Genomic DNA, 24,371 nt, shown 5'->3' with positions numbered 1-24,371 from the left:
GCCCAAGTTTATTGACTTGTGGGCACTTTTGAGGTAGGACAGATCTGCGTTGCTGGGGTGTTTGCTTGGGCAGCCCCACTCTGAACCCTCCTCTGCTCCTTCCAGGTGGTTCACCACGACCCGTGCCGAGGAGGGGCTGGGCACTGGAATGGCTTGTACCGCTTCAAGCACCTCGCCACGGGCAACTACCTGGCAGCAGAGGTAAGGGGGCAAGCAGAGAGGTGTAGAAAGATGGCCTGTCTTGAGAGGCTGCAAAAGCACCGTCCCTTAGAGCAGTGATGTCCTGTCTTGCCTTGTCCCCTCATGCCACGACATGGGGGCATTTGCAGGACAGCACCTGGCTCTGCTCCCATTTGCTTTTGCAGCATTCTGCCCTTGCAGGTAGAGATGCTGACACCGAGGCCATGAGCGATGTTGGGATTTGCCCGTTTGTCCCCTCCACAATCCCCTGCCCTGCAGTGCTACATGCACTGCCAACATCACCGCTCCCTCTGACCCTGGCACACAGAACTGGGATGTGGGGGGGTGGCTGGGATTTTCCTCTGTTTGCTCACCCTGGGCCAAGCTGTCCCAGCACAACCTTGTGAGATGGAAGCAGGAGATAACTCATCCGGCTGTGTTTAACTCTTCCTGACCAAGTTTTACCCTTCCTCATCCTCTGGTATCCTAGCCGGGATGCTAGAGGAGGCACGGACAAAATCTGAGCCTGGAAACACCATCTGCCAGGTGGTTTTTGCTCCCATTTAATTGTCTCAAGGCCTCCTGATAAAGATGCAAAGGGGTTTCTGCACTTGAAGAATGTGGTTTATATGACTGCTGCCAGGGGAGCAAGGCTGTGCCTGAGGGTGCTGGGTGCATCCCATGCCAAAGGTGTTCCAGCACTGCAAAAGATGACCAAAGGCAGTCACCCAGGGCCCCTTCTGCCACTGGCAGGTCTGCCTCCAAAATGGCTGCTGAACTGGTGTACTTTCAACCATAAGGCATGCAGGTGGCATCGGAGGAGGAAAGAAGATCTCCTCTCAGGCTGCTGCTGCCTGGCTTGCATTGCTCAGCGAGACCCCAGCCTGGGGCCTCAAGGGATTCCCAGCAGGAGCTCATCCTGCTGCAGTGCAGAGCCCCAACTGTGAACCAGGGCTCAGCCTCTCCCTCTCTTCTCTCATGGGGCTGGAGCACTCTGCACTGGGGATGGGTCCTGTCCTCCAGCCCCATCTGGGCAGGTTTCCTCTCCGCACTGTGATGAAGCAAGGCAGGAACAGGGCCTACACCCCACACTCGGGGCTTTGGAGGGGCCGAGGGGGAGGGCTGATAGCTGTCTTTCATCTCCCTCTTTAACTTTTCAGGAAAACCCAAGTTATAAAGGAGACGTGGCTGAGCCCAAAGCAGCGCCCACGGTGAGCTGTGTGCAGCCTCGCTAGCAGAAATGCTGCTGCCGCTGCCTGAAACCACGCTGCCTCTTAGATTCTGCCTGAAAACAGGGAAATGCTCCAAAAGAGAGCCTGTGCCATGCTGCCGAGTCCTGCTTGGTGGCTGCCCCACCGCAGGGCTGCCCAGCAGAGCACCCCACATCCCGCACCGCAGAGTAGCATCCCCATGTCCCGCTTGCGAGGGGACCCCACCCACATCTGTTGGAGGGGTCCCAGTGCATGTTGGATCACCAGACCACGGGGGTGTGCAAGTGAAGCGCTGGTAGAAGAGTGATTTGGACTTGCAGGGGTTTTTTCTCATTGCCCTTAGTGAGGTTTGGAGAAGGGGTGGCCTTCTGCCGTGCTTGTGCTCTTGCAGCCCCTCCGTCTCCGCGCTGCAAGGCTCAGCCCAGCATCTGAGCAAAAGCTTCTGCCCTGAGCGTTGCTGCTGTGTGTCCTCCAATGCCATGTGTGCAGGGAGGCCGGGCTCAGTGGGGTGGTCACCCCACACCTGGCTCAGAGCCGTTTCCCTGCTGCAGGGGGGGAGCAGCCGCTCCAGCCGCAGGAACACAGGGGAGAAGATCAAGTACCGGCTGGTGGCCGTGCCCCACGGGAACGACATTGCCTCCCTCTTCGAGCTGGACCCCACCACGCTGCAGAAGACAGATTCCTTTGTCCCACGGTACGTGAGCATGTGCCAGCATGGAGGGGTTGAAATAGAGAGGGAGGGTTGATCGTGTGCTGCGCTGGGGCCCAGTCTGCTCCTGGAGGGGCTTTGCTGGGTGCGCTCACCGAGCCGTGGTGCCGTTTGCAGGAACTCTTACGTGAGGCTTCGCCACCTCTGCACCAACACCTGGATCCAAAGCACCAACGTGCCCATTGACATTGACGAGGAGAGACCCATCCGCCTCATGGTGCGGCCCTGTGCCCTCCTTCCTTGCACAGATTTATCCCCCTGCTCCATCCTCCTTCCCTCCTGGCTTTACCCAGTGGCTCCCCTGGCTTCACCTGGGGACTGAGGTACCCTGATGGGCACCAAGTCCACAGCCTCCCCCAGTACCTCGAGCCCATCCTCCTCCTTTCAGGAGGGACAAACTGTGTTCCTGATGTCATCTGTGTGGTTGGCAGCTGATGGAGACACTCAGCGCAGCCCTACCTGTGTGACACTGCTTCTCTGTTCCTTCCCAGCTGGGCACATGTCCCACCAAAGAAGACAAAGAAGCATTTGCCATTGTCTCTGTGCCTGTGTCTGAGATCCGGGACCTGGACTTTGCCAATGATGCCAGCTCAATGCTGGCCAACGTGGTGGAGAAGATGAACGAAGGTTTTCTCAGCCAGAACGACCGGAGGTAAAAAAAAAATAAAATAAAAGTCATTTTCCCGTGGAAATGGGGCCATGCCAGGGTCTTCCAGTGTTGCTGTGGGATGGGGCCCCTGGTTGGGTCTTGGTGCCAGCGCTGCTTTGCTTTCCTGCCTGCAACCCAAATCCACGCCTGCTTCTCCCAGGGGTCTGGCGAGGAAATCAGATAACACCACAGACCCACTCCAGCCCCTCCTTTGCTGCTAGAAAAATAAGCGAGGGGCTGGGAGATGGCCTCGTGATAGGGGCAGCCCAGTTAGTCACGGTGTTATTTTTAGGTGGGTGGGTTCTTGGTGTTTCCTGCACAAACAGAGATACTCTGTGGGACGGAGCGAGCCGCTGCCGCCCTGCCAGCCCACTGCTTTGCAGTGCTTGCTGTGATTGTGACTCAAGGGGCAGAAGACTTGCACACAAAACTCCAGCCGTGAATCACAAGCAGAAGCCTGTGGTGTTTAGCCTGGCACCTGACTCACAACAATAATTTCCTTAGGAAGCGCAGGGGCTGCAAAATCTCATGGTTGAGGGCAGCTGTGGGCCTTTCGCAGATGGGGAGGATCAACCAGCAGCGTCCTGGGCCCTGAGCTTTTTGGCCCTACACAATGTGCCAGCAGCATTGTGGGGAGCTGAGTGTGGGTGGGGTGTGCAAGTGGCTGGAGGGTCCCACCACCACGCTGTGCCCCTTTGCAGGTTTGTGATCCAGCTGCTGGAGGACTTGGTGTTTTTTGTCAGTGATGTCCCAAACAACGGCCAGAACGTGCTGGACATTGTGGTGACCAAACCCAACCGGGAAAGGCAGAAGCTCATGCGGGAGCAGAACATCCTGAAGCAGGTGAGTGGCCCTGGGGCTGTGCACCCAAGGAAGGCTGATGTCCTCAGAGGTCTGCTGCCCTGCCCTGAACCACAATAGAGACTGTATTTCCAAAAAAGCTCATGGAGGAAGTGGCACTGGTCTCCAGTTCACGCCCTTGAGTTCTGCCAAGCCATCTTGGGAGGCTGTGTGGAAGGCATGCAGCATTTATTTCTTTTGGACAGATCTTTGGGATCCTGAAAGCCCCCTTCAAGGACAAGGGTGGGGAAGGGCCCCTGGTGCGGCTGGAGGAGCTGTCAGACCAGAAGAATGCTCCCTACCAGTACATGTTCCGGCTGTGCTACCGTGTGCTCCGGCACTCCCAGGATGACTATCGCAAGAACCAGGTGGGTTGGGGCTGTCAACAAGAGCCCACCTATGTGTTGCACAGCTCCAGGGAGCTGAAGAGGTCTTGTTGGGGCGGAGAGGGCATGGACAGATCCTGATGTACAGCTTTGAGTGCTCACCGCTCCTCTGCTCACTCCAGGAGCACATAGCCAAGCAGTTCGGCATGATGCAGTCCCAGATTGGCTACGACATCCTGGCCGAGGACACCATCACAGCCCTGCTGCACAACAACCGCAAGCTGCTGGAGAAGCACATCACCAAGACCGAGGTGGAGACCTTCGTCAGCCTGGTGCGCAAGAACCGAGAGCCACGGTGCGTGTCCTGCGCCCCAGCCCAGAGGGCTTTGTGCAGCATGGTGGTGGGGTGTGCTGCAGCAGGCTGGAAGTGGACCCCCCCCTTTCACAGCAAGCTGTCTCTGCCTTGCTCTCATTCCCAGGTTTTTGGACTACCTCTCAGACCTGTGCGTGTCCAACCACATTGCCATCCCCGTCACCCAGGAGCTGATCTGCAAGTGTGTGCTGGACCCGAAGAACAGTGACATCCTCATCAAAACAGAGTGAGTAGCCCAGCAGAGAGGTTTCCTTGGCTGAGGTTTAGTGCCTGCCCCTGCCTGCTGCCAGCTCTCACAGTGGCCCCATAAATCCCATAGTACCCCCGTCACCTCTTGAGATGCTGCATCCATAGGAACACCTCCAGGTTTACTCCTTTCCCACCGCAGGCTGAGGCCGGTGAAGGAGATGTCCCAGACCCACGAGTACCTGAGCATCGAGTACTCAGAGGAGGAGGTCTGGCTCACCTGGACAGACAAAAACAACGACCACCATGAGAAAAGCATCCGGCAGCTGGCGCAGGAAGCCCGGGCTGGCAATGCCCATGATGAGAATGTCCTCAGCTACTACAGGTGGCAATCCCATGGTATCTTCTCCCCAGACAGGGTGAGGACATAAGAGTTGCATAGCCTCACTCTCTCCTCCTCGTCCCCATGCAGGTACCAGCTGAAGCTCTTTGCTCGCATGTGTCTGGACCGCCAGTACTTGGCCATCAAGGAGATCTCCCAGCAGCTGGGTGTGGACCTGATCTTCCTCTGCATGGCAGATGAAATGCTGCCCTTCGATCTCCGAGCGTCCTTCTGCCACCTCATGCTGCACGTGCACGTGGACAGGGACCCTCAGGAGCTGGTGATGCCCGTGAAGTTTGCACGGCTCTGGACTGAGATCCCCACCGCCATCACTATCAAAGAGTGAGACACGCCGGGTCTCGCTGCAGCTTTGAGGGATATGGGATGGCAGGTGCCATCCTCTGTAGGGACTGGATAGGCACCAGCAGGGACCGGGAGGGGGGCACCTTCCTGTCTGCTCGCTGCCCTGTGCTCACCCTGCTGTCTCCCCACGCAGCTACGACTCCAACCTCAACGCCTCACGTGACGACAAGAAAAACAAGTTTGCCAGCACCATGGAGTTTGTGGAGGACTACCTCAACAACGTGGTGAGCGAGGCAGTGCCCTTTGCCAACGAGGAGAAGAACAAGCTCACCTTCGAGGTGCGAGAGCTGCTGGTGTCACGGCGTGTTGTGGGATGTGGCGTTGGCAGGGGCGGCCATCAGCCTCATCCAGACCTTGTGGCTGCCTCTGTGACATCCCATGTTTGTTCCTCCCGCTCGTCCCTGAGCACAGCAAGGTCTGGAGTTGCCTTGTCCTTCCCCAGGTCGTCAGCCTTGCCCACAACCTCATCTACTTTGGCTTCTACAGCTTCAGTGAGCTGCTGCGCCTGACACGCACGCTGTTGGGCATCATCGACTGTGTCCAAAACCCCCAGCTGATGATGCAGGCAGTCTACAGTGATGAGGTGACAGGTGAGTCCGTGCTCTGTAGGCAGGCATGGTCCCAGGGCAAAATGGTTTCTGCCCAGTGCTATCCAGTTTGGGCTGCAGGAAAACAAGCCACCCATTTGATCACATGGAAACTTGGGCTGGGGCTGAAATGAGTCTTTGTCACCCATTGGCAAGTCCTGTCAAGCCCTTGGCCATGGCTGAGAAGAAGCGAGTCCTTCCTGCTCATTTTCTGGTTAACACCCATAGTGTTTTCCAGTCTAAGTGGGTCTTTCTGTTGGTCCTCTCCCGCCTCTCTTTCTGTCTGCCTTAACTCTACAGGGAAGAATGTGAGGAGGTCAATCCAGGGCGTTGGACAGATGATGTCCACGATGGTGCTGAGCAGGAAACAGTCTATCTTCAGCCCTCCGAGCCTCAGTGCTGGCTCTGCCCCAGAGCCCGTGGACAGGGGGAGGAGCGTTGAAAATGAGAACATTGTGGTGATGGAGACCAAGCTGAAGATCCTGGAGATCTTGCAGGTGGGAGGAGAAGCATCGTGAAGTTGCAAGAGGATCAGGGAGACATGGTTTTCTGATGCAAAGAAGCAGGTGGCGTGATGAGAGGACTCACTTTTGCTTTCTTCTCTCTCTGCTTCTGCCAGTTCATCCTGAATGTGCGGCTGGACTACAGGATTTCCTACCTGCTTTCTGTCTTCAAGAAAGAATTTGTGGAAGTCTACCCCATGCAGGACAGTGCGGCTGATGGGACGGCTCCAGCCTTTGACTCCACAAGTAACTCTTCCCTTTGCTCCTGGCACAGCCAGGGACATGGAGGGGGTAGCTCCAGCAGCAATCCATACACTGGCAGGGAATTGGGGGATTGAAGTTTGTGCAGAGTGGATGAGGGGTTTTGTGTCCATCATGAGTGCTTGGACCATGGTCTGCAGGGAGCTGGGCTGGCTCCTGCAGGAATTCTGTTGGTGCACGGGTGTCACGTTGGTCTCCCCATTTATCTCCCTTTCCTCTCCCTTCAGCTGCTGCAATGAACTTGGACCGGATCGGCGAGCATGCAGAGGCCATGTTTGGTGTGGGGTGAGTCCCTGCCCCTGGTGCACAGTTAGCCTGGCTGGAGGGCTCTTCCCTCTCCTGCCCATACTTGCTGCTGGGGCTCAGAGCTGCAGGTGATGAGGAAGATGAAACTCTGAAGGCCCATGCAGCTGTCCCATCTGTCCTGAGAGGTGACAGAGTGCATGCCAGCTCCCACGTGGCTTGCTAACACAAGCATTTTTGTCCTGGCTCCAGGAAGACGAGCAGCATGCTGGAGGTGGATGACGAAGGAGGGAGGATGTTCCTGCGGGTGCTGATCCACCTGACAATGCACGACTACCCACCGCTCATCTCCGGCTCCTTGCAGCTCCTCTTCAAACATTTCAGCCAGAGGCAGGAGGTCTTGCACACCTTCAAGCAGGTAACCCTGGAGAGGCTGCATCTGATGGCCCCTTTGGGGGACATCTGGGTGAGGAGGGGAGTGGGGCTCATTCTGCAAGCAGCTGCACAGGGAAGTCCCTGCGAATGTCACTGCAGGTTCAGCTCCTGATCTCAGCCCAGGATGTGGAGAACTACAAGGTGATCAAGTCAGAGCTGGACAAACTGCGCACCATGGTAGAGAAATCGGAGCTGTGGGTGGACAAGAAAGGCAGTGTCAAAGGAGACAGCAATGTGGATGGGAACAAGAAGGAGAAGAAAGAGGTGAGAGCTGTGAGCAATATGTGGAACCAGGGTGGGTGAGGAGCTGGGGACAGACCTCTCGATGGAGCATGCCCAGTGCTCTGGGAAGAGGAGGGCAGAGAGTGTCCTGTCACTCTCCAGGCTTTGGGGAGGTGTGGTGGGACCCTGAAGCCATTTCTGTCCCTTGCAGCACACTGCTGATGAAGAGGTCATTGCTCCAGGAGAGAAGAGCAGCGAGAACTATCAGATAGTCAAGGGGGTAAGAAAGACCACAAGCTAACCCCAGAGCTGGCTGGTGCACCAGTGAGAAGGGAGAGAGGGAAACTGAGGGGAACTTCAGATCTCCTCAGCGGTTCAGTAGAAATGAATCCAAGCCAGGGCTCATTCCTGCCAGCTCAGCACACAAGGAGCCCATTAAGTCCCTGGGTTTGCAAATGAGGCTCACCCTGGTGACAGTGGAGGGTAGGGGGTTGGTGATGAGTACAAACACTCTCTGCTTTACACTTCAAGAAAGATTTCTGAGTGGAATGCTGCGATCTGTGAGCGATACCCAAAGCTGGGCTTGAAGGAACCATCTGGGCAAATGATGGGCACATCTGGGTTTCAAGCAGGTCCCCAGGGCTGGTGGCCTGGGGCTCTCAGGCTCAGTTCCCCTTTGGCCACTGTCCTTCTGTCCCCAGATCCTGGAGCGGCTGAATAAGATGTGCGGAGTTGGAGAGCAAGTGCGCAAGAAGCAGCAGCGCCTGCTGAAGAACATGGATGCCCACAAAGTGATGCTGGATCTGCTGCAGATCCCTTATGAGAAGGTGGGGGGACAGGAGCCAGCTGGTTTCAAAGTGCATGGAGCAAGGGGTGGGAACATGGGGACATCCTGCATAGCTGGGTCCTGCTCTCTGTTTATTACCAACCCCAAGTGTTTGTCCTCTCTGCCCTTCCTCAGGGTGATGCCAAGATGATGGAGATCCTCAAGTTCACCCATCAGTTCCTGCAGAAGTTTTGTGCTGGCAATCAGGAAAACCAGGCTCTGCTGCACAAACACCTCAACCTGTTCCTGACCCCGGGGGTAAGGAGAGGAGACCAAAGGACTTTAGTATCAGTCCTGGGATTGAGAGCAGGAGATAGAAAAACCAGAAGAAGACACGCAGAGGAGGCAGGACCAGGACAGGAGGGGAGGCTGTGCCTCGCAGCCCCCAGCCTCACTCTATCTCCCTCTATCTGGTCCCACAGCTCCTGGAGGCTGAGACAATGCAGCACATCTTCCTCAACAACTACCAGCTCTGCTCAGAGATCAACGAGACAGTGCCACAGCACTTCATCCACTGCGTGGCCACCCACGGCCGCCATGTGCAGTACCTGGACTTCCTGCACACCATCATCAAGGCCGAGGGCAAGTACGTCAAGAAGTGTCAGGACATGATCATGACCGAGGTGAGCACCTCTTCTCCTGCCCATGGGTTGTAAACACAGGGCTCCTGGGGGGAGCGTGGTTATTTTCTCCTTTGGGCACTAGTCTTCCCAACCACATGTTGATTTCTCCCTGGAGTTGGAAGAAATACCTCTAAGAGATGCAAGGTCTGAGAGCCAATAAACACTTTGGCATCCTACAGGTTGTGATTTTTGATTGCACTGCAAACACCCGATTTTCCCCACGAATACACAACCCTTTAACCTCACCCTGGGTGCTCCATCTCATCGCCCCAGTGCAGAAGATGTCATGGTGAGGTTTTTCATCCTTCTCTGGAGCAGTGACTGGTGACTCTTCCCAATAGCTCACCAATGCTGGGGACGACGTGGTTGTTTTCTACAATGACAAGGCATCGCTGGCCACCTTGCTGGAGATGATGACAGCAGCCAGGGATGGGGTGGAGGAGAACAGCCCACTGATGTACCACATCTCGTTGGTGGACCTCCTGGCTGCGTGTGCTGAAGGCAAGAACGTCTACACTGAGATCAAGTGTACATCCCTGCTGCCCTTGGAGGACGTGGTGAGGGTGGTGACCCATGAGGACTGCATCACGGAGGTACGGGCTGCCCAGTGAGGAGGGTGTTGGTGGCTTTGTTCTGTTTTCTATTCCTCTGACGGTGCCTGCACCCCACTCCCTCCCTCCCTGGCAGGTGAAGATGGCCTATGTGAACTTTGTCAATCACTGCTACGTGGACACAGAGGTGGAGATGAAAGAGATCTACACCAGCAACCACATCTGGACTCTCTTTGAGAACTTCACCCTGGACATGGCCCAGGTGCGTGGGTCAGGCTGGGAAGGAGGGACACAGCAGCAATGGCTGCTGCGCTCTATGGGGAGAGCTTGGTGTCACCAAAGCCCCTTGACAAACAAGGGGCATGGGCACGACAGAGGCTTCTTCAGCCACATTATGGGCAGCACTCTGGCATAGACCCAGAAGCTGTGTCACCACCCATGTCCCCAGCTCAGCAAGGTGCCAGCAGTGTCCAGCTGTGCTTGTTCACCTGGTTCCGATGCCGTCAGCATCCTCCCTTCTCTTCACAGATGTGCAAAAAGCGAGAGAAGCGCCTGCCAGACCCCACTCTGGAGAAGTACGTGCTGACAGTGGTGCTGGACACCATCAATGCATTCTTCAGCTCTCCCTTCTCAGAGAACAGCACCTCACTGCAGGTAACGGGGTGTTGCATAGCCAGGCCATGCATGGAGTGAGCAGAGGGCTCACCCTTTGGGAAAAGGACTCTGCGAGCACCTTGTACTGATACAGAGCTGCCCATTCTCTCTTTCAGACCCACCAGACCATTGTGGTGCAGCTTCTCCAGTCCACCATGAGGCTGCTGGAGTGCCCCTGGCTGCAGCAGCAGCACAAGAGCTCAGTGGAGGCCTGCATCCGAACGCTGGCAATGGTCGGTAAGGAGCTGTGCTGGAGGGATGCCCTGCTCCCTGCCTGCTAGAGGGATGCAGCTGTTCCAACTGCTTCTGCTCCAGCAGCAGGCAACAGCCATCATCCCTACTGCAGCCATGGCAGGATGCCCTGGGGAGGCTGTCTGCTGGGAGCAGGGAGCTGTGGCTCTGGGATGTGCCTTTTGAGCTCCGTGTTTTGTGTCTGGTGTGGCCAGAGGAGAGCTGAAGCTTGGGCTTGGTTGGGGAATTCCTGGTGTGTCCTTGCTGGTGCAGAGCCCAGAAAGAATGTGGCAGCTTTCTCTCGCCAAGACTTTGCCCTCAGCCTGCCTGCAGCTGCCTGACTCAGGACAAGGGCTGTTAGCACTGAGTCACCATGTGGAAAGCATTGCTTAGATGCTGGGTGGAGACACTGGCCGGAGATGTAGGATTCCCCTTTGTAATTGCAGTCTCTCTGCACTGGGCTTTTCCAACTGAAAACCAGAGGCGGTGCCTCTTCCCACCCCGTGCTGGGCAGTAGGCTGTAGGCAATGGGTGCTGCACTGGGGAGTGGAGGGTGGAAGTAGCACAGGCGCCACCAGTCTGGAGGGCTTTTCTCTTGTATTTTATTCATATCTTCCTTACTGCAAATGAAGAGCAGGTGAAAGGGTGCCCAGCCTGGGGCTGTGCGGTAGCCGATGTGGCAGCTGATGATTCATGGCTCTCCCCAAACCCTTCCCCCTGTCCTGCAGCCAAGAGCCGCTCCATCGCGCTGCCCATGGACCTGGATGCCCACGTCAGCTCCCTGCTCAACAGCAGCTCCACCAGCACCGTGCAGAGGAACACGTCCAGCTACAAGACGGCCACGCGGACCTTCCCCCGCGTCTCCACCACCCCCAACCAGTGGGATTACAAGAACATCATAGAGAAGCTGCAGGTAGGGGGCTGCGTGATAGCAGGAAGGTGTGGGCATTGCAAAGTCCCTGTCGTGCGCCGACCTAAAGGTGTGCACTGTGGTTTGTAGGACATCATTAATGCCTTGGAGGACCGCCTGAAACCGCTTGTGGAGGCTGAGCTCTCTGTGCTGGTGGATGTCCTCCACCGGCCAGAGCTGCTCTTCATGGAGGGCACGGAGGCGTATCAGCGATGCGAGAGTGGAGGTTTCCTGTCCAAGTGAGGATGCTTTGCACTTGCCGTGGGGTTTTTGTGATGGGTTGGGGACCTGCATCCTCTGTGGGTTGTGCGTCCTGGTGGGTTGTGCATCCTGATGTGCATCTGCAGAGGGGAGGGGCGGTGGGATGGTGCCCCTGGGGACCTCCTTGTCCTCTTGGCTGCGTGATGGTGACTCTGCTGTGTGTGGCCAGGTTGGTGCAGCACACCAAGGACCTGATGGAGACGGAGGAGAAGCTGTGCATCAAGGTGTTACGGACGCTGCAGCAGATGCTGGTGAAGAGGAACAAGTATGGTGAGAGGGTGAGCATCGCGGCCCTACGGCACATCCCCAGCTCCACTGCTCAGCTGGCAGCTTCCTGCCCACTGCAGTTCTGTTCCAACACTGGCGTTGGGAGCCTTGTGACGTTTATTTGTCTTGGCAGGGCAACCTGCTGCGGAAAATGCTCCTGAACAATTACCTGCAGAACAAGAAGTCCAGCTCCAAAGGGGAAATCGTGGATGCCACTGGGGGAGGTGAGTGCCCCTCTCCTGCACCTTCCGTGTCTTTCTGTGCTGCTCGTACACACCTTGAATGCCTGGTTCCAAACCATGGTAGGATCACACCTGTGTATGATCTCTGTGCTCCCACCTCCATGGGAGACAGAAGAAAGGATGGGCCTGGTAGTGAGTTGGCTGTGCTTATTTTCCTTCATCACTGCAGCATCACATCCATCTGTGTCCTCTCCTGCAGGCCAGGACCAGGACTGGTCTGCTATTGCTGCTGTCCAGTGCCGGCTGGACCGAGAAGGAGCCACCAAGCTGGTGGCTGACCTCATCATGAACACCAAGAACGAGAAGATCTTCCAGGAGAGCATCCTGCTTGCCATTCGGCTGCTGGATGGGGGCAACACCGAGATCCAGGTGCCTGTGGTGGCCATGAGTCCATGGGATGGTTTATGTGTGCATTGTGAAGCACATATGGGGACATATGCAGTATGGGGAGGACGGGTGCAGAGCAGTCCCTGGTCCCTGGTTGGCCTCTGGATAGCCGACTTTGCCAACATTTGGACTGCATATGTTTGCTCACCATCTGGGGGAGGAACTACAGACATTTCTCTGTTTTGGAGTTTTCCAGCTTGGTAACTGGCTAAAGCTCAGGGCTGGATGCTGAAAGGGGCAGGTTGTTGCTGACTGCTTCTGGAGTAATGCTGATGCCCTCTGCTGGGTATCACAAAAATGACTCAGAGTTGCAGCTCTCTGTTGATAACTTGTAGGTTATCTTGAATTCTTTATCATAGGGAAGCCAATAAATTGTATGTGCAAAAACCTGTGGGGTTCCAAGATTGCAGGTGCTGTAACTGCTGCTTGCTCTGTCCCTAGCCCTGCTGTGGGTAAAGGAGAAGAATAGGCACAGGGCATGCTACACCCCCGTAAATCCAAGAGATTGCAACACCAAAGGCATAGAAAGTAAGATTTAGGGAGAGGCTGGTAGTTGCCTGGTTACTTTCCTGGTAGGCTATCCCAAGGTCTGAAGTGCCACAGGCTACCAAACCAGAAGGGTGGGCTGGGGTGGAGACTCCAACTGTGCTTCCTCCACCCAGAAATCCTTTTACAACCTGATGACGAGCGACAAGAAATCCGAGAAGTTCTTCAAAGTTTTACACGACCGGATGAAGAAGGCTCAGCAAGAGACCAAGTCGACGGTGTCCGTGAACATGAGTGACATTGGGAACAAACCTCGTGAGGACAAGGACGAGCCTGACCCTGGCACCAAAGGTATGGGGCCGTGTCCTCCCAGCAAGGCCAATGCCTGCCTCGTTGGACAGCCTGATGCTAATGGGGTTGGCTTGCCCCTAGGACGAGGAGAGACCTTCATGATGCCTGGCACCCCCTCCCGATACCCGCTGGCCTTAGGGTTTCGGAAGGGCCACGACGCCGGGGAGCAGGGGCAGAACAATGAGATGGGGGTGACGGTCCTGATTATGGAGCCTATCCTGCGATTCCTCCAACTGCTGTGTGAGAACCACAACCGAGACCTTCAGGTCGGTGCTGGGGGCTGCTAGGGGCTGGGGCAGAAGCCATACGGCTGGGGTGCGGGTTGGATGGGTTCTGCCTCCATTGGGTCCAAACAGGCACTGGCCACTCTGTGCCTCAGCTTCCTATGGATATAACCACCATTCCCTCTGCTCGGTATGCTGGAAGGAGCCAATCGGGGCACTCCTGTGTCCATGGGAGCAGGTGCTGCCCTTGAAGGGTCTGCACACACTATAGGAACGGCCCTGGGCCTGATTCTCCATCTGTGGAGGGGATGCTGGAAAGGGGGGTCAGGACCTGCTTCAGGCTCATAACTGCAGGCTTTGCACAACAGAATTTCCTGCGGTGCCAAAACAACAAGACCAACTACAACCTGGTGTGTGAGACACTGCAGTTCCTTGACATCATGTGTGGCAGCACCACGGGTGGGCTGGGGCTGCTGGGCCTCTACATCAATGAGTACAACGTGGCCCTCATCACCCAGACCCTGGAGACCCTGACTGAGTATTGCCAAGGGCCCTGCCATGAGAACCAGGTCTGTGATGTTGTTGTGGGTCTGCATTGTTCCTGCAGCATTTCACCATCCATTGGGGTACCCAAGGGGGGTTTTTTGGGGTAATGCATGGACAGCAGCAGGGATAAGGCCAGTTTTGGGATTCGGGGCATGAAGGAGAGCAGAGCGTGGGGAGAAGGGGTACCATGGTGCACAGGGATGGTGCATGGGTTTTCAGTGACTGCTGGGCAGTATAACATTGCATATAATGCTTAAATAATGCTATGATGGAAACGGTGCCATTGCTGGAGAGAGAAGGGGTTTAGGGCTCCTGGTTTCAGTGCTGTAGGCAAGGCACCATTTTGGAGCTGGGCTGTGTTGGATGGTGAAGCTGGGAAGGATGGCAGCGTCCATGAGACAAAGCATTGCATTGTTTCCCTAGAGCTGCATCGTGACCCATGAGTCCAATGGGATTGACATCATCACAGCCCTCATCCTCAACGACATCAGTCCCCTCTGCAAGTACCGGATGGACCTGGTCCTGCAGCTGAAGGTGGGCAGAGCCTGGGGCTGGGGTGGGTGGCACATGTGTGAGCTCCCTGCTTGCTGGGCTGAGCTGTGGAGTGAGGCGGGCACTGGGCATGCATCAGGTCTTACATACATGAGCTGGGATAGGGCTAATGCATCCTCACCACAGAAGGTTTGGATGCCTTTAGCACAGGGGCTTTTATGACCGACTGCAATGCAAGGGATTTCTGCCCATCCTGAGGTCCTGGGCAGAGCAATGCATAGCTCCTCTCATCAAGGACTGTGTCCCCACAGGACAACGCCTCCAAGCTCCTCTTGGCCCTCATGGAGAGCAGGCATGACAGTGAGAACGCCGAGCGGATCCTCATCAGCCTCCGCCCGCAGGAACTGGTAAGGGCTGAGCGGGGTGGAAGGGTGAAGGACCCCCGTGAACTTGCTGCTGGACCTCTGCACTTTCAGGTCCTGGTGGAGTTTCAACCCAAACCCACGTTGGCTGCTGCCCTACTAGCAGTCACACACCATTCTGCACCAGCATCCCTCCTGAGGAGGAAAACAGGGTGAGGGGACCAGGACAAGCTCACCCACCCTCTGCTGCCTTCCAGGTCGACGTGATTAAGAAGGCCTATCTGCAGGAGGAAGAGTGTGAAAATGCCGAGGTCTCCCCTCGGGAAGTTGGCCACAACATTTATATACTGGCACTGCAGGTACTGATGCTGCAATCTGCTGTGACAGCAGTGACCCACCAGGCTGGGCTCCCACTCATCCATTTGCACATCTTATTTATCTACATTTCCTCCAGCCAGGCTGGGAGATGTGCTTTTTGCCTTCCGTGAAAACCTGGCATTGTGGCTTATTGGCCATCCCACTCCAGTGCTGCAAAGGCTGCTCCATCCCATGCTAATGCAGCTCTTGTTGTTCCTTTCCAGCTGTCCCGACACAACAAGTCTCTGCAGCAGCTCCTGAAGCCGGTGAAGCGAATCCAGGAGGAAGAGGAGGAGGGCATCTCATCCATGGTACAGAAAGTCCTCGGGCATGGAGGCTGCCCCGCTGCTCATCAGCCAAGATTTGGTGGCTTTTGGTATTCCCAGGGTGAACTGGAGAAATAGAGGTTTATAAATGCCCATGTAGCCAAATCAGCAAGCCCAATGGCACGTGCATCTGTTTAGCTCAGCTGTGTTTGTACAGCTCCCTGGGGAAGGCTCAGCACTAGCTGACATCCTGTGTGCTTCAGGGACGGGCTGTGCCTTGCCAGGTTTTCCCCTGCTCCCCTTGTCCTGCCCTTCCCTTCAGAAAAGGAAGGGCTGAGTCCCTCTGCTGACATTTCTTCCTACTGTACCTCAGCTCCTGAACAAGATTCAGCAGTAATATGATTTCCCTGGGGTTTAGGAGCATTGATTTGTAATTTGTGGATTAGCAGCTTTTGGATGTAATTATTGCAGGGAATCGAATGTCTGTCACCTCAGGGAGCACTCATACCCCTTTGGGAAGCTTTAATTCATTTGCTTTCTCCTGAAACCTCATCAGGTTCGGTACAATTTGAGGAACGATGTTGTCAGTGCAGTTAGACTTGAACCCCCCCGGCTGTCCCTGCTCTCACCCTCTCTCCTCTCCCAGCTCAGCCTCAATAACAAGCAGCTGACGCAGATGCTGAAGTCGACGGCCCCAGTCCAGGAGGAGGAGGAGGACCCGCTGGCGTACTACGAGAAGCACACGTCCCAGATTGAGGCAAGACCTGTTTGGGTTGCTAGTACACACAGCTGATGGATCCCACGTGTGCTCTGGCTGCCTCGTGCCCCGTTATTCTGCACCAGGAACCTTCCCAGCCCGCTGCCCATAGGAAGCAGCTGCAAAGAGCTGGAGACATTAGCAGAACCCATAGGGAGATGGGGGTACGCATGGACCCCCCCAGGCCCTTCCTCCCTCTCCCCAGAGCAGATGGGATGCAGGCAGTGGGGCAGCCCAGTCCTTGGTTGCTCCTCCCAGCATAGCCATGCAAGTTTGCTGGGTTGAGTCGTAGCATTAGATGAGCGGTGGTGACATTTGGATTTGGGGAGGTACGGCTGGGTGTAGAAAAGCAGGAAGCCCAGCGTGATACAGGCAGGATGTAAAGGCACTTTCCTCCTGCAGATTGTGCGCCTGGACCGCAGCATGGAGCAGATAATCTTCCCAGTGCCTGGCATCTGTGAGTTCCTCACCAAGGAGACCAAGTACCGACTCTTCACCACGACGGAGCAGGACGAGCAGGGCAGCAAAGTCAGTGATTTCTTCGACCAGTCGTCCTTCCTCCACAATGAGATGGAATGGCAGAAGAAACTGCGCAGTAAGAGCGAGCCAGACCTTCCCTTTGCAGCAGAGCAGCTGTGAGCCGGGGGGCAGCCGTGCTTTGAGGGGGCTGTGACCCCCCGTGGCAGACTGGAGATCTCCTTGTGCCCTTGGGAGGTGTATTTCCCCCACACCTGTTAGTGTAATTCCTCATAGCCTGAGAGCATCTTCCAACACATTCCACACCTGCAGCTGTGCTCACCTAGACAGCCCTCTCTTTGTTTGCTTTCAATTGGCTTCTCCCAAGCCAGCATCTAGCAGCTACGTTTTGTTGATAAAGGTGCTTTCTTTGCACGATGTAGATCTCCTTAGGTGCTTTCAGGGCTGCACCAGGACGGACTTCCTGGCTTAAAATAACAGCAGCTCAGTCAACAGTAAGAAGGCACACTATAAATACTGTGCTGTGGCTCAGAGGTAGCATGGCAGCACTGAAAACACTTGCAGATCCAGTCAAAACTATCTTAGGAATTCAGCAGGAAACAAGTTTCCAGTATGGATGGGAAATTACTGGCTGTGTCTCCTCTGGGACAGAGAATCAGGTTGCAAACACAAAGGCACTGTTGTTTGGAAAGGCGTGAGGATATAAGATGTGGGAGACAGGGAGGAAGGTGCAGTGATGAGTGAAGCCAATCTGATTCCAAGGTGCCAAGGGAGGTCAAAGGGCCCAGAAAGCACAAAATGTGAGCAGAGACATTTTGAACTTGTGTTCCTGTTAAAGAGATGAGGAGGAAGCTTTTATCAATGGCGTGAAGCGAGGGCCTCACTGGCTGTGCTGAGCTCAGTTTGGGTGTCTGGGAGGTCACAGCCTTCCCTGCTGGCACGAGGTTGGCTGAGATGTGTGTCTGCCTCCTCTCCCCGCAGGCATGCCGCTGATGTACTGGTTCTCCCGCAGAATGACTCTCTGGGGAAGCATTTCCTTCAACCTGGCTGTCTTCATCAACATAATCATTGCTTTCTTCTACCCTTATGTTGAAGCCACTTCCATGGGTAAGTGCCCCAGTAGCTTCTGCTCCTTGAAGTAGAGGAAAAAGGGGATCCTGTGTGCAGGGAGCACTGTCCCCTCGCTTGTGTCTCCTTGCCTTTTTCTCCTCTTGACTCCTAAAGCCTTTTCTGTTGGTCCTGGCAAGGGACTGAATCGAGGTTTCAGTTGCCAGCCCTCCCACGACTTCCTTCTTAGGGAACAGGCTCTTCTCCCTGGGCTGTACTTTCCCTATTTGGAAAATGGGGGAAGTAAGGACAGAATACGTACCAGCTGTCTGGAAGTCTTAATGATCTACCGTGGTTTTGAGATCTCAGATAAAAGATGTTAGAAAAGCATATCAGCAAGGACCATCTCTCTGCAGTCAAGCACAATTTCTTTCTTCCTTCCCTCAGATAATCAGCATATTGGGTTTCTGGATGCTTTGGACAGTAACATGGTGTCTAATTGGCAACATGCATTTAACCTCATGCCATTTAATTGCTGTGGATCATCTCTTCCCAGGAGTGCTGGATTCCCCATTGATCTCACTGCTCTTCTGGATTCTGATCTGCTTCTCCATCATGGCCCTGTTCACCAAGCGGTACGGTGTCAGACCGCTGCTGGTGGCCCTGATCTTGCGATCAATTTATTACTTGGGGATTGGACTCACACTGAACATCCTGGGAGCTCTCAATGTAAGTTCTCAGAGCGCTGCTAGAAAAACAGCATAGCGTCCGATGGCACAGGAGGCTGTTCTGCACTCACAAAGCACAGCAAACCTCACTCCCTCCCGTTTCTGCTTGCTCTCCAGCTGACCAACAAGATTGTGTTTGTGGTGAGCTTCGTGGGTAACCGTGGGACCTTCATCCGAGGCTACAAGGCCATGATCATGGACGTGGAGTTTCTTTACCATGTTGGCTACATCCTGACGAGCGTCCTGGGGCTCTTTGTGCACGAACTCTTCTACAGCATCCTGGTACAGTAAATGTTGGGGGCACAGACACAGCCAGGCTGAGCTGTTAGGAGCTAGAAGTTTCCTGTGACACCTTGATCGATAACAGCAGTGAGAACAATGCCCCGTGCTTCAATATTTGCGTAGGCTGATCTTTCTGCCTTCCGACAGCATCTATTACTGTCTCTCTCCCAGCCTTTTGCTATCGCTCTTTTTCTAATCTCTGCTGCGTACTTTATCTGGGTCAGCAGGGAGACAACGTGAGGGCAGAGGCAGGGGGCATGCGTCCTATTCTTGGCTCTCCTGCTGAGCTTAAGTTCATTTCATTCTTCTGCAGTAAGATGGAAAACTTGAGTGCTTTATGTGAAAGTTAGTCCGTGCCTACTGAGCGATCCTAGATCTCGGGATAAAAGGGACGTAGGTAGGCCAGGCATTGTTACAGAAAAGCACCCTGCAGCATTTCTTTGCTCCTGGGTCCTTTCAGCTGTTTGACTTGATCTACCGCGAGGAGACCTTGTTTAATGTCATCAAGAGCGTGACGCGCAACGGGCGCTCCATCCTGCTGACTGCCCTCCTGGCGCTCATCCTTGTCTACCTCTTCTCCATCGTGGGCTTCTTGTTCCTGAAGGATGACTTCATCCTGGAGGTGGACCGGCTGCCGGATAGCAAAGCCCAAGGTGAGCCAAACCATGGACTGGTGTCTGTGGTGCTTGGGCTGGAGGGGACCGGCAGAGCACGGGTCCTTCGCTGTGGCTGCATCGCTGGGTGCAGTTGTTGATGGGTGGTCACACACTCTTGGGAGAGCTGGCTTTGGGGCTGGCAGGGAAGAGTCTGCCTGCACTGACATAGAGATCTCACACTGCAGAAAACAAGGCCTAGGGGCTGGAGGGACTGCAGAGAAGGAAGTGAGCAGATAGGAATGAGTTCTGTAGCACTGCAGAAGTCTTACTGAAACTCGAGCAGAAGATGGATGGCACTGATGAAACTGTTGCTCTGGATGTTAAAAAAACAAGCAGCTTGTGTGTCAATCATAACACAGGGTTTTGGGGTAGGCTTTTACTCCTCTTTGCATCTGAAGTCTTTTTGGTATGCTTTTACAATCACAGAGATAAGTTAGCATGGAAAAAATATGCTCAGATTATTTGAATAAAGTACAGGTTTTTAATATACTTGGACTACAATACAGTAGTTTGGAGATTAGAGTCAAAAAATCTGGATGTTTTAAAGAGAGAATACCCTTGAAAAAGCAGCTGGTTGGTTGTTGCATCCAAGACTCTTAACTTCAAAGGATGAGAATGTGGTTTTTATGCATCTTAGCCTGGAAAACTGGCAGCTCTTTCTGAACAAAGTTGGGATGTCAGTGCGATGATTACCCAGCCCATGACAGGGGGGTTGGAACTAGATAATCTTTAAGGTCCCTTTCAATCCAAGCCATTCTATGATTCAAAACCTAGAAAAGGCTACGAGAATGGGGATCAAGATATTTTTTTTGAGCTGTTAGAAAGCTGCAATGAGATGCAGGTGAAGAACACTTGTGACAGGAGCAAAGAGCTGACGCTCTGACAAGGCTGTGGGCTCTTTTACTTGCAGATGACCCCTTGGGGATGCATAGGAACATGGAGACCTTCATGGAGTCCTGCAGTGGTGACAAAATTAGCTGCTCCGCTGAGCCCACTGCTTTGCAAGGTAAGTGAGCTCATCAGAAAGGTCAGTGCTGTTAGCAGCAGGGTAGCCTTACAGCCTTGTTTGTCAGCGAGCTCTGAAAAATCCTACAAAGGACTGAAAGATGGAAAAAATTGCCCACTTTTTGGCACTTATTAAGCAAAATTTTGCACTCCTTTACATAAAAATGTTGAAATATTGATTTAGTTTAGTTTAATTAAGGAAATCGAGTGCTTTGGGGATGCTCAGCCAAACACCTCCATTGCGAGGAGGAAGATGGAGGAGATGCTGGGGTGCTTGGGAGCTCCCATCTGGGGCACTGCATCACTGCAGCTCATCCCAGAGCTCTGGGTTCTTTGGGATGGGCTGGGGGTTCTTCTGCCCTTCTGTGCTCTGGCTTTGTGCTTTTATTCTTCCCTCTGGTGTTGTAGAAGCAGACACTGACCAGTGGGAACGAGCCTGTGACACGCTGCTCATGTGCATTGTCACTGTCCTGAACCACGGCCTGAGGAATGGAGGGGGTGTGGGGGACATTCTGCGCAAGCCATCGAAGGACGTGAGTGGGGTCCCTTCCTTCTGCCACTGCAGAGCTGCCCTTCCTCCCTCAAAATCACTTCCAGCTCTTTCCCCCACTGCCGTCCTTCAGTGCTTTTGCCCATCGCACCCCCACGCCTCTCCTCACCTTGTACCCTCAGCCTATGGTCCTTGCAGGATGGAGGGGAGGTTTGCAAGATGTGTTTTTTCCTTCTGTCCGCCTCAGGAGTCCTTGTTTCCTGCTCGGGTTGTCTACGACCTCCTCTTTTTCTTCATTGTCATTATCATCGTCCTGAACCTCATCTTTGGGGTCATTATTGACACCTTTGCTGACCTGAGGAGCGAGAAGCAAAAGAAAGAAGAGATACTGAAGACCACTTGTTTCATATGTGGTGAGTGCAGATCCTTGGCTCTGCGTGTGCAGGAATTGCCCCCACGTTGTTCCCCTCTTTAAGGTCAGCCTGTGACACGAGGGAAGAAGTGAAACTTCAACCAGTTTTTAGTTTTCATTTGGTTAACAGCACAACTGAAGTCTGTTCACCAGTGGGTCACTACAGCGTGAGGAGGCTTAAACAAGGACACAAACCGAGGGGGGAAATTATCCCTGTTCCTCCTGGCCTTCTGTTAATGAGGTGTTACACTGAATGCTGCATTGTGGTGTTCTTGTCGCCGTGCATCACTCCTGGGACCAGCATTTATCAACTGGAAAAAAAGCATATTGCTAAGGAAATAGAATAGAGGAAAATGTTCCAGAATGCTTTCGGTCATAGGAAGGCATCCAAAAAACCAACCCAACCATAAATATAGCTTCTTTTTTTCTTGTAAGATCCAGTGGGTGCATTTTGTTCTTTTAGATTATATAGGCAGGAAGCATAGCTAGTAGAACTTTAAATAGAAGCCTCCTGAATACACAACTGGGTTATTTTCCCTCTGCTTTGGATTCTTGTAGTGTGCTAAATGCCAACTAATTATTAAAAGCACTTCTTGAAAGTCACACCTGGGACAGGAGGCAATTATCTGTACTTCCTTTCACATTTGTTTGCTTGCTCACTTCTTACCTTGGCCTCCCCTCCTTTTCTCCTTTCTCCACCTTCTCCACACTTGACTGCCTTTCCCAGGACTCGAACGGGACAAGTTTGACAACAAGACAGTGTCCTTTGAGGAGCATATTAAGTACGAGCACAACATGTGGAACTACTTGTACTTCATAGTGCTGGTGCGAGTGAAGAACAAGACAGACTACACAGGTCCTGAGAGCTACGTGGCTCAGATGATAAAGGTAGCGTCCTTTCTGAGCAGCCCTGTTGCACCCTGCCTGCCCCAGAGGGATGTTAGAGAACACTGGGTTTGCTAAAAAAACCCAACGAGTTTTGAGAAGGAACTTTTGGAAAATATTTAAGAAAGTTGCTGTTCTGTAGTTCGTTCTTAGCTGGTTAATTCCCCTGTGCAACCTCAGCCAACGACGTGCTGTCTGTTTGATGTTGTGTGCTGTGGATAGAAGGATTGTGCCAGGCAGTACGGACTGTGAACTGCAAGGTGATTTCGAGGCAAAAAGGGAAGGCAAGGAAATTTAGGAAAAAAAACCTTCTGAACCTGGACCCAGACTGGGGGGAAAAAGGTTAAAGGGGTAGGTGGTGGGAAATGTGCAGAGATGCAGAGAAGCCTTTGAGAATTCCTTTAGTCCCTAAGCATAGGCAGATCTCCATGGAAATCCCACTGGGTCTTTTGTCTCCTTCTCACCCTCTCCCATTCTCCACGGTCCCAGAACAAGAACCTAGACTGGTTCCCCCGGATGCGAGCCATGTCTCTGGTCAGCAATGAAGGGGAAGGGGAACAGAACGAGATCCGAAATCTTCAAGACAAACTCAACTCAACGATGAAGCTGGTGTCCCATCTCACCTCCCAGCTGAATGAGCTGAAGGAACAGGTACTAAATGTTATAAAAACAGGAACGCTCCAATTAACACCCCACTGTATCAAAAAACCCTCTGCCCTTACCAGAATAGACACCCAACAAGAGCAGGAGGCAGAACCAGCCCACTCCTATTTAACTATGGATACAATTCAGAGGGCTCTTTTAGCTCTTCTGCAGGGAGATAAGAATACTCGGGTCATGTGCTTTTTGATACCTCCTCATCAGCTGGAGCCCGACTCATGGCGTGTTCTGGCAGATGCTTAGAGCAGCCCAGTCAGTCACACACCCGAGAAGCACACTAATGAACAGAATAACAGCCTGGTTTCCTACCTCACTTGTGTCCTTGTTTGAACTCCAGATGACAGAGCAGAGGAAGCGCAGACAAAGGATGGGGTTTGTGGATGTCCAGAATACCATGAACCACTAAGACACAGAAAAAGGATCGGCTTCACCCCCTGAAGGACTAAACACACCTATCAGATGATGAGGCTGCTTATCCCTGGGTCCCACGCATGGACATCACTGTCAGAGAAAGCAGGACCACGTGGAGGGGCTTCCAAGTCAATATTCTCCTTAGATGGCTTGTAAGCAATTCAGGAACCAATGGCTGGTGAGGATTCCTCACGATTCCTGGACCCAGATGTTACTCCATGCCCTTAGAGGAAGATAAATTATACAAGACTTTTATTCCTCATTGCAATAACTCTTTATTTTGCAAATGTGGGGGGTTGTATCTTTATCTCCATGTGCTACATCTGGTGGCCTCCACCCAGGTGTAGTGTAACTAGCTGTAGGGCTGCAGTATTTAACTTATTCCAGGAGCATCGCTAGTAAATGTGGAACTTTGCAGACCAGCCATATTTGCTGTACCTGCTCCATGCTGCTTCCTGTCCATTTAAAGAATTCTGTTCATCACTTTGGTGCAGTAAAAGAGGAGCTAACCTCAGGAGATGGATTTGATAATTTAGCTCACCAAATGAGGATGAGAATCTAAGGTAGTACTGTGAGAACTGGCCTTTTGCCTTCTGTGGACAAAGAATATCTGGGGAGTAGTAGTGGGAAACTGCAGGTTTACAGGAGTTCACTGTGAAGGGGTGTCCTGTGGTTTAGATTCATCTCTGGTGTAATGTTTTACTTTTGTTGTTGTTGTTGTTACTTAAGAACTAAAGTGTAAATTGCCTTAACTAAATTAAAGACAAAATGAAGTTATAATAAAAACTTAAACATGGTAAAGAAACCTCCCTTCCTCTGGGACGCAGGGGGGCTGTTGTGAATAGAAATAAAGAGCAATTCAGATACGTGAACCAATGCAGGGCTGTATTACCAAAGGTAGTCACTCCACAGCCCACTGCCAACAACATTACTGTGAAGAACTACCTGGAACACCAGCCTTGCATTCTGAAGCGTTCGATCAGAGCATCCTGCAAAGTTTCCAATTCTTTCACTACTTGCCAGGAAAACAGAGTTTGAACATACAGAAAGGAGCA

The 24,371-nt window shown here is 53.4% G+C and overlaps 1 protein-coding gene across 3 annotated transcripts in view; it reads left to right on the top strand.

Moving 5' to 3' along the window:
• Positions 1-24,108, top strand: part of ITPR3 (inositol 1,4,5-trisphosphate receptor type 3) — a 275,096-nt gene extending 250,988 nt beyond the window's left edge. For 2 of the 3 annotated variants that reach the window (XM_048926319.1, XM_048926316.1), the window contains 49 exons: positions 106-201; positions 1,341-1,391; positions 1,943-2,085; positions 2,218-2,317; positions 2,592-2,752; positions 3,451-3,592; positions 3,796-3,957; positions 4,098-4,270; positions 4,395-4,514; positions 4,677-4,859; positions 4,947-5,198; positions 5,353-5,497; positions 5,662-5,809; positions 6,107-6,303; positions 6,426-6,555; positions 6,798-6,855; positions 7,066-7,231; positions 7,348-7,512; positions 7,682-7,750; positions 8,172-8,297; positions 8,432-8,554; positions 8,719-8,919; positions 9,261-9,512; positions 9,607-9,732; positions 9,999-10,124; positions 10,241-10,361; positions 11,084-11,268; positions 11,356-11,504; positions 11,696-11,804; positions 11,927-12,017; positions 12,235-12,404; positions 13,085-13,525; positions 13,852-14,052; positions 14,453-14,563; positions 14,833-14,928; positions 15,141-15,242; positions 15,465-15,551; positions 16,153-16,263; positions 16,666-16,858; positions 17,722-17,847; positions 18,344-18,516; positions 18,633-18,797; positions 19,258-19,450; positions 20,364-20,459; positions 20,867-20,991; positions 21,196-21,361; positions 22,088-22,248; positions 22,735-22,896; positions 23,243-24,108. In XM_048926319.1, the coding sequence (XP_048782276.1) occupies positions 106-201; positions 1,341-1,391; positions 1,943-2,085; positions 2,218-2,317; positions 2,592-2,752; positions 3,451-3,592; positions 3,796-3,957; positions 4,098-4,270; positions 4,395-4,514; positions 4,677-4,859; positions 4,947-5,198; positions 5,353-5,497; positions 5,662-5,809; positions 6,107-6,303; positions 6,426-6,555; positions 6,798-6,855; positions 7,066-7,231; positions 7,348-7,512; positions 7,682-7,750; positions 8,172-8,297; positions 8,432-8,554; positions 8,719-8,919; positions 9,261-9,512; positions 9,607-9,732; positions 9,999-10,124; positions 10,241-10,361; positions 11,084-11,268; positions 11,356-11,504; positions 11,696-11,804; positions 11,927-12,017; positions 12,235-12,404; positions 13,085-13,525; positions 13,852-14,052; positions 14,453-14,563; positions 14,833-14,928; positions 15,141-15,242; positions 15,465-15,551; positions 16,153-16,263; positions 16,666-16,858; positions 17,722-17,847; positions 18,344-18,516; positions 18,633-18,797; positions 19,258-19,450; positions 20,364-20,459; positions 20,867-20,991; positions 21,196-21,361; positions 22,088-22,248; positions 22,735-22,896; positions 23,243-23,311 (7,218 nt within the window). In that variant the 3' untranslated portion in view covers positions 23,312-24,108. The remainder of the gene's footprint in view (positions 1-105; positions 202-1,340; positions 1,392-1,942; positions 2,086-2,217; positions 2,318-2,591; positions 2,753-3,450; positions 3,593-3,795; positions 3,958-4,097; positions 4,271-4,394; positions 4,515-4,676; positions 4,860-4,946; positions 5,199-5,352; positions 5,498-5,661; positions 5,810-6,106; positions 6,304-6,425; positions 6,556-6,797; positions 6,856-7,065; positions 7,232-7,347; positions 7,513-7,681; positions 7,751-8,171; positions 8,298-8,431; positions 8,555-8,718; positions 8,920-9,260; positions 9,513-9,606; positions 9,733-9,998; positions 10,125-10,240; positions 10,362-11,083; positions 11,269-11,355; positions 11,505-11,695; positions 11,805-11,926; positions 12,018-12,234; positions 12,405-13,084; positions 13,526-13,851; positions 14,053-14,452; positions 14,564-14,832; positions 14,929-15,140; positions 15,243-15,464; positions 15,552-16,152; positions 16,264-16,665; positions 16,859-17,721; positions 17,848-18,343; positions 18,517-18,632; positions 18,798-19,257; positions 19,451-20,363; positions 20,460-20,866; positions 20,992-21,195; positions 21,362-22,087; positions 22,249-22,734; positions 22,897-23,242) is intronic. The other variant, XM_048926317.1, reaches the window with a different exon arrangement.
• The last annotated feature ends 263 nt before the right edge of the window (positions 24,109-24,371 follow it).

The sequence above is a fragment of the Lagopus muta genome, chromosome 24 (genome assembly GCF_023343835.1).
Source record: "Lagopus muta isolate bLagMut1 chromosome 24, bLagMut1 primary, whole genome shotgun sequence".
Lineage (NCBI taxonomy): Eukaryota > Metazoa > Chordata > Aves > Galliformes > Phasianidae > Lagopus > Lagopus muta.
The sequence above is the reverse complement of the archived record's forward strand: the minus strand, read 5'-3'. Positions and strand labels throughout refer to the sequence as shown.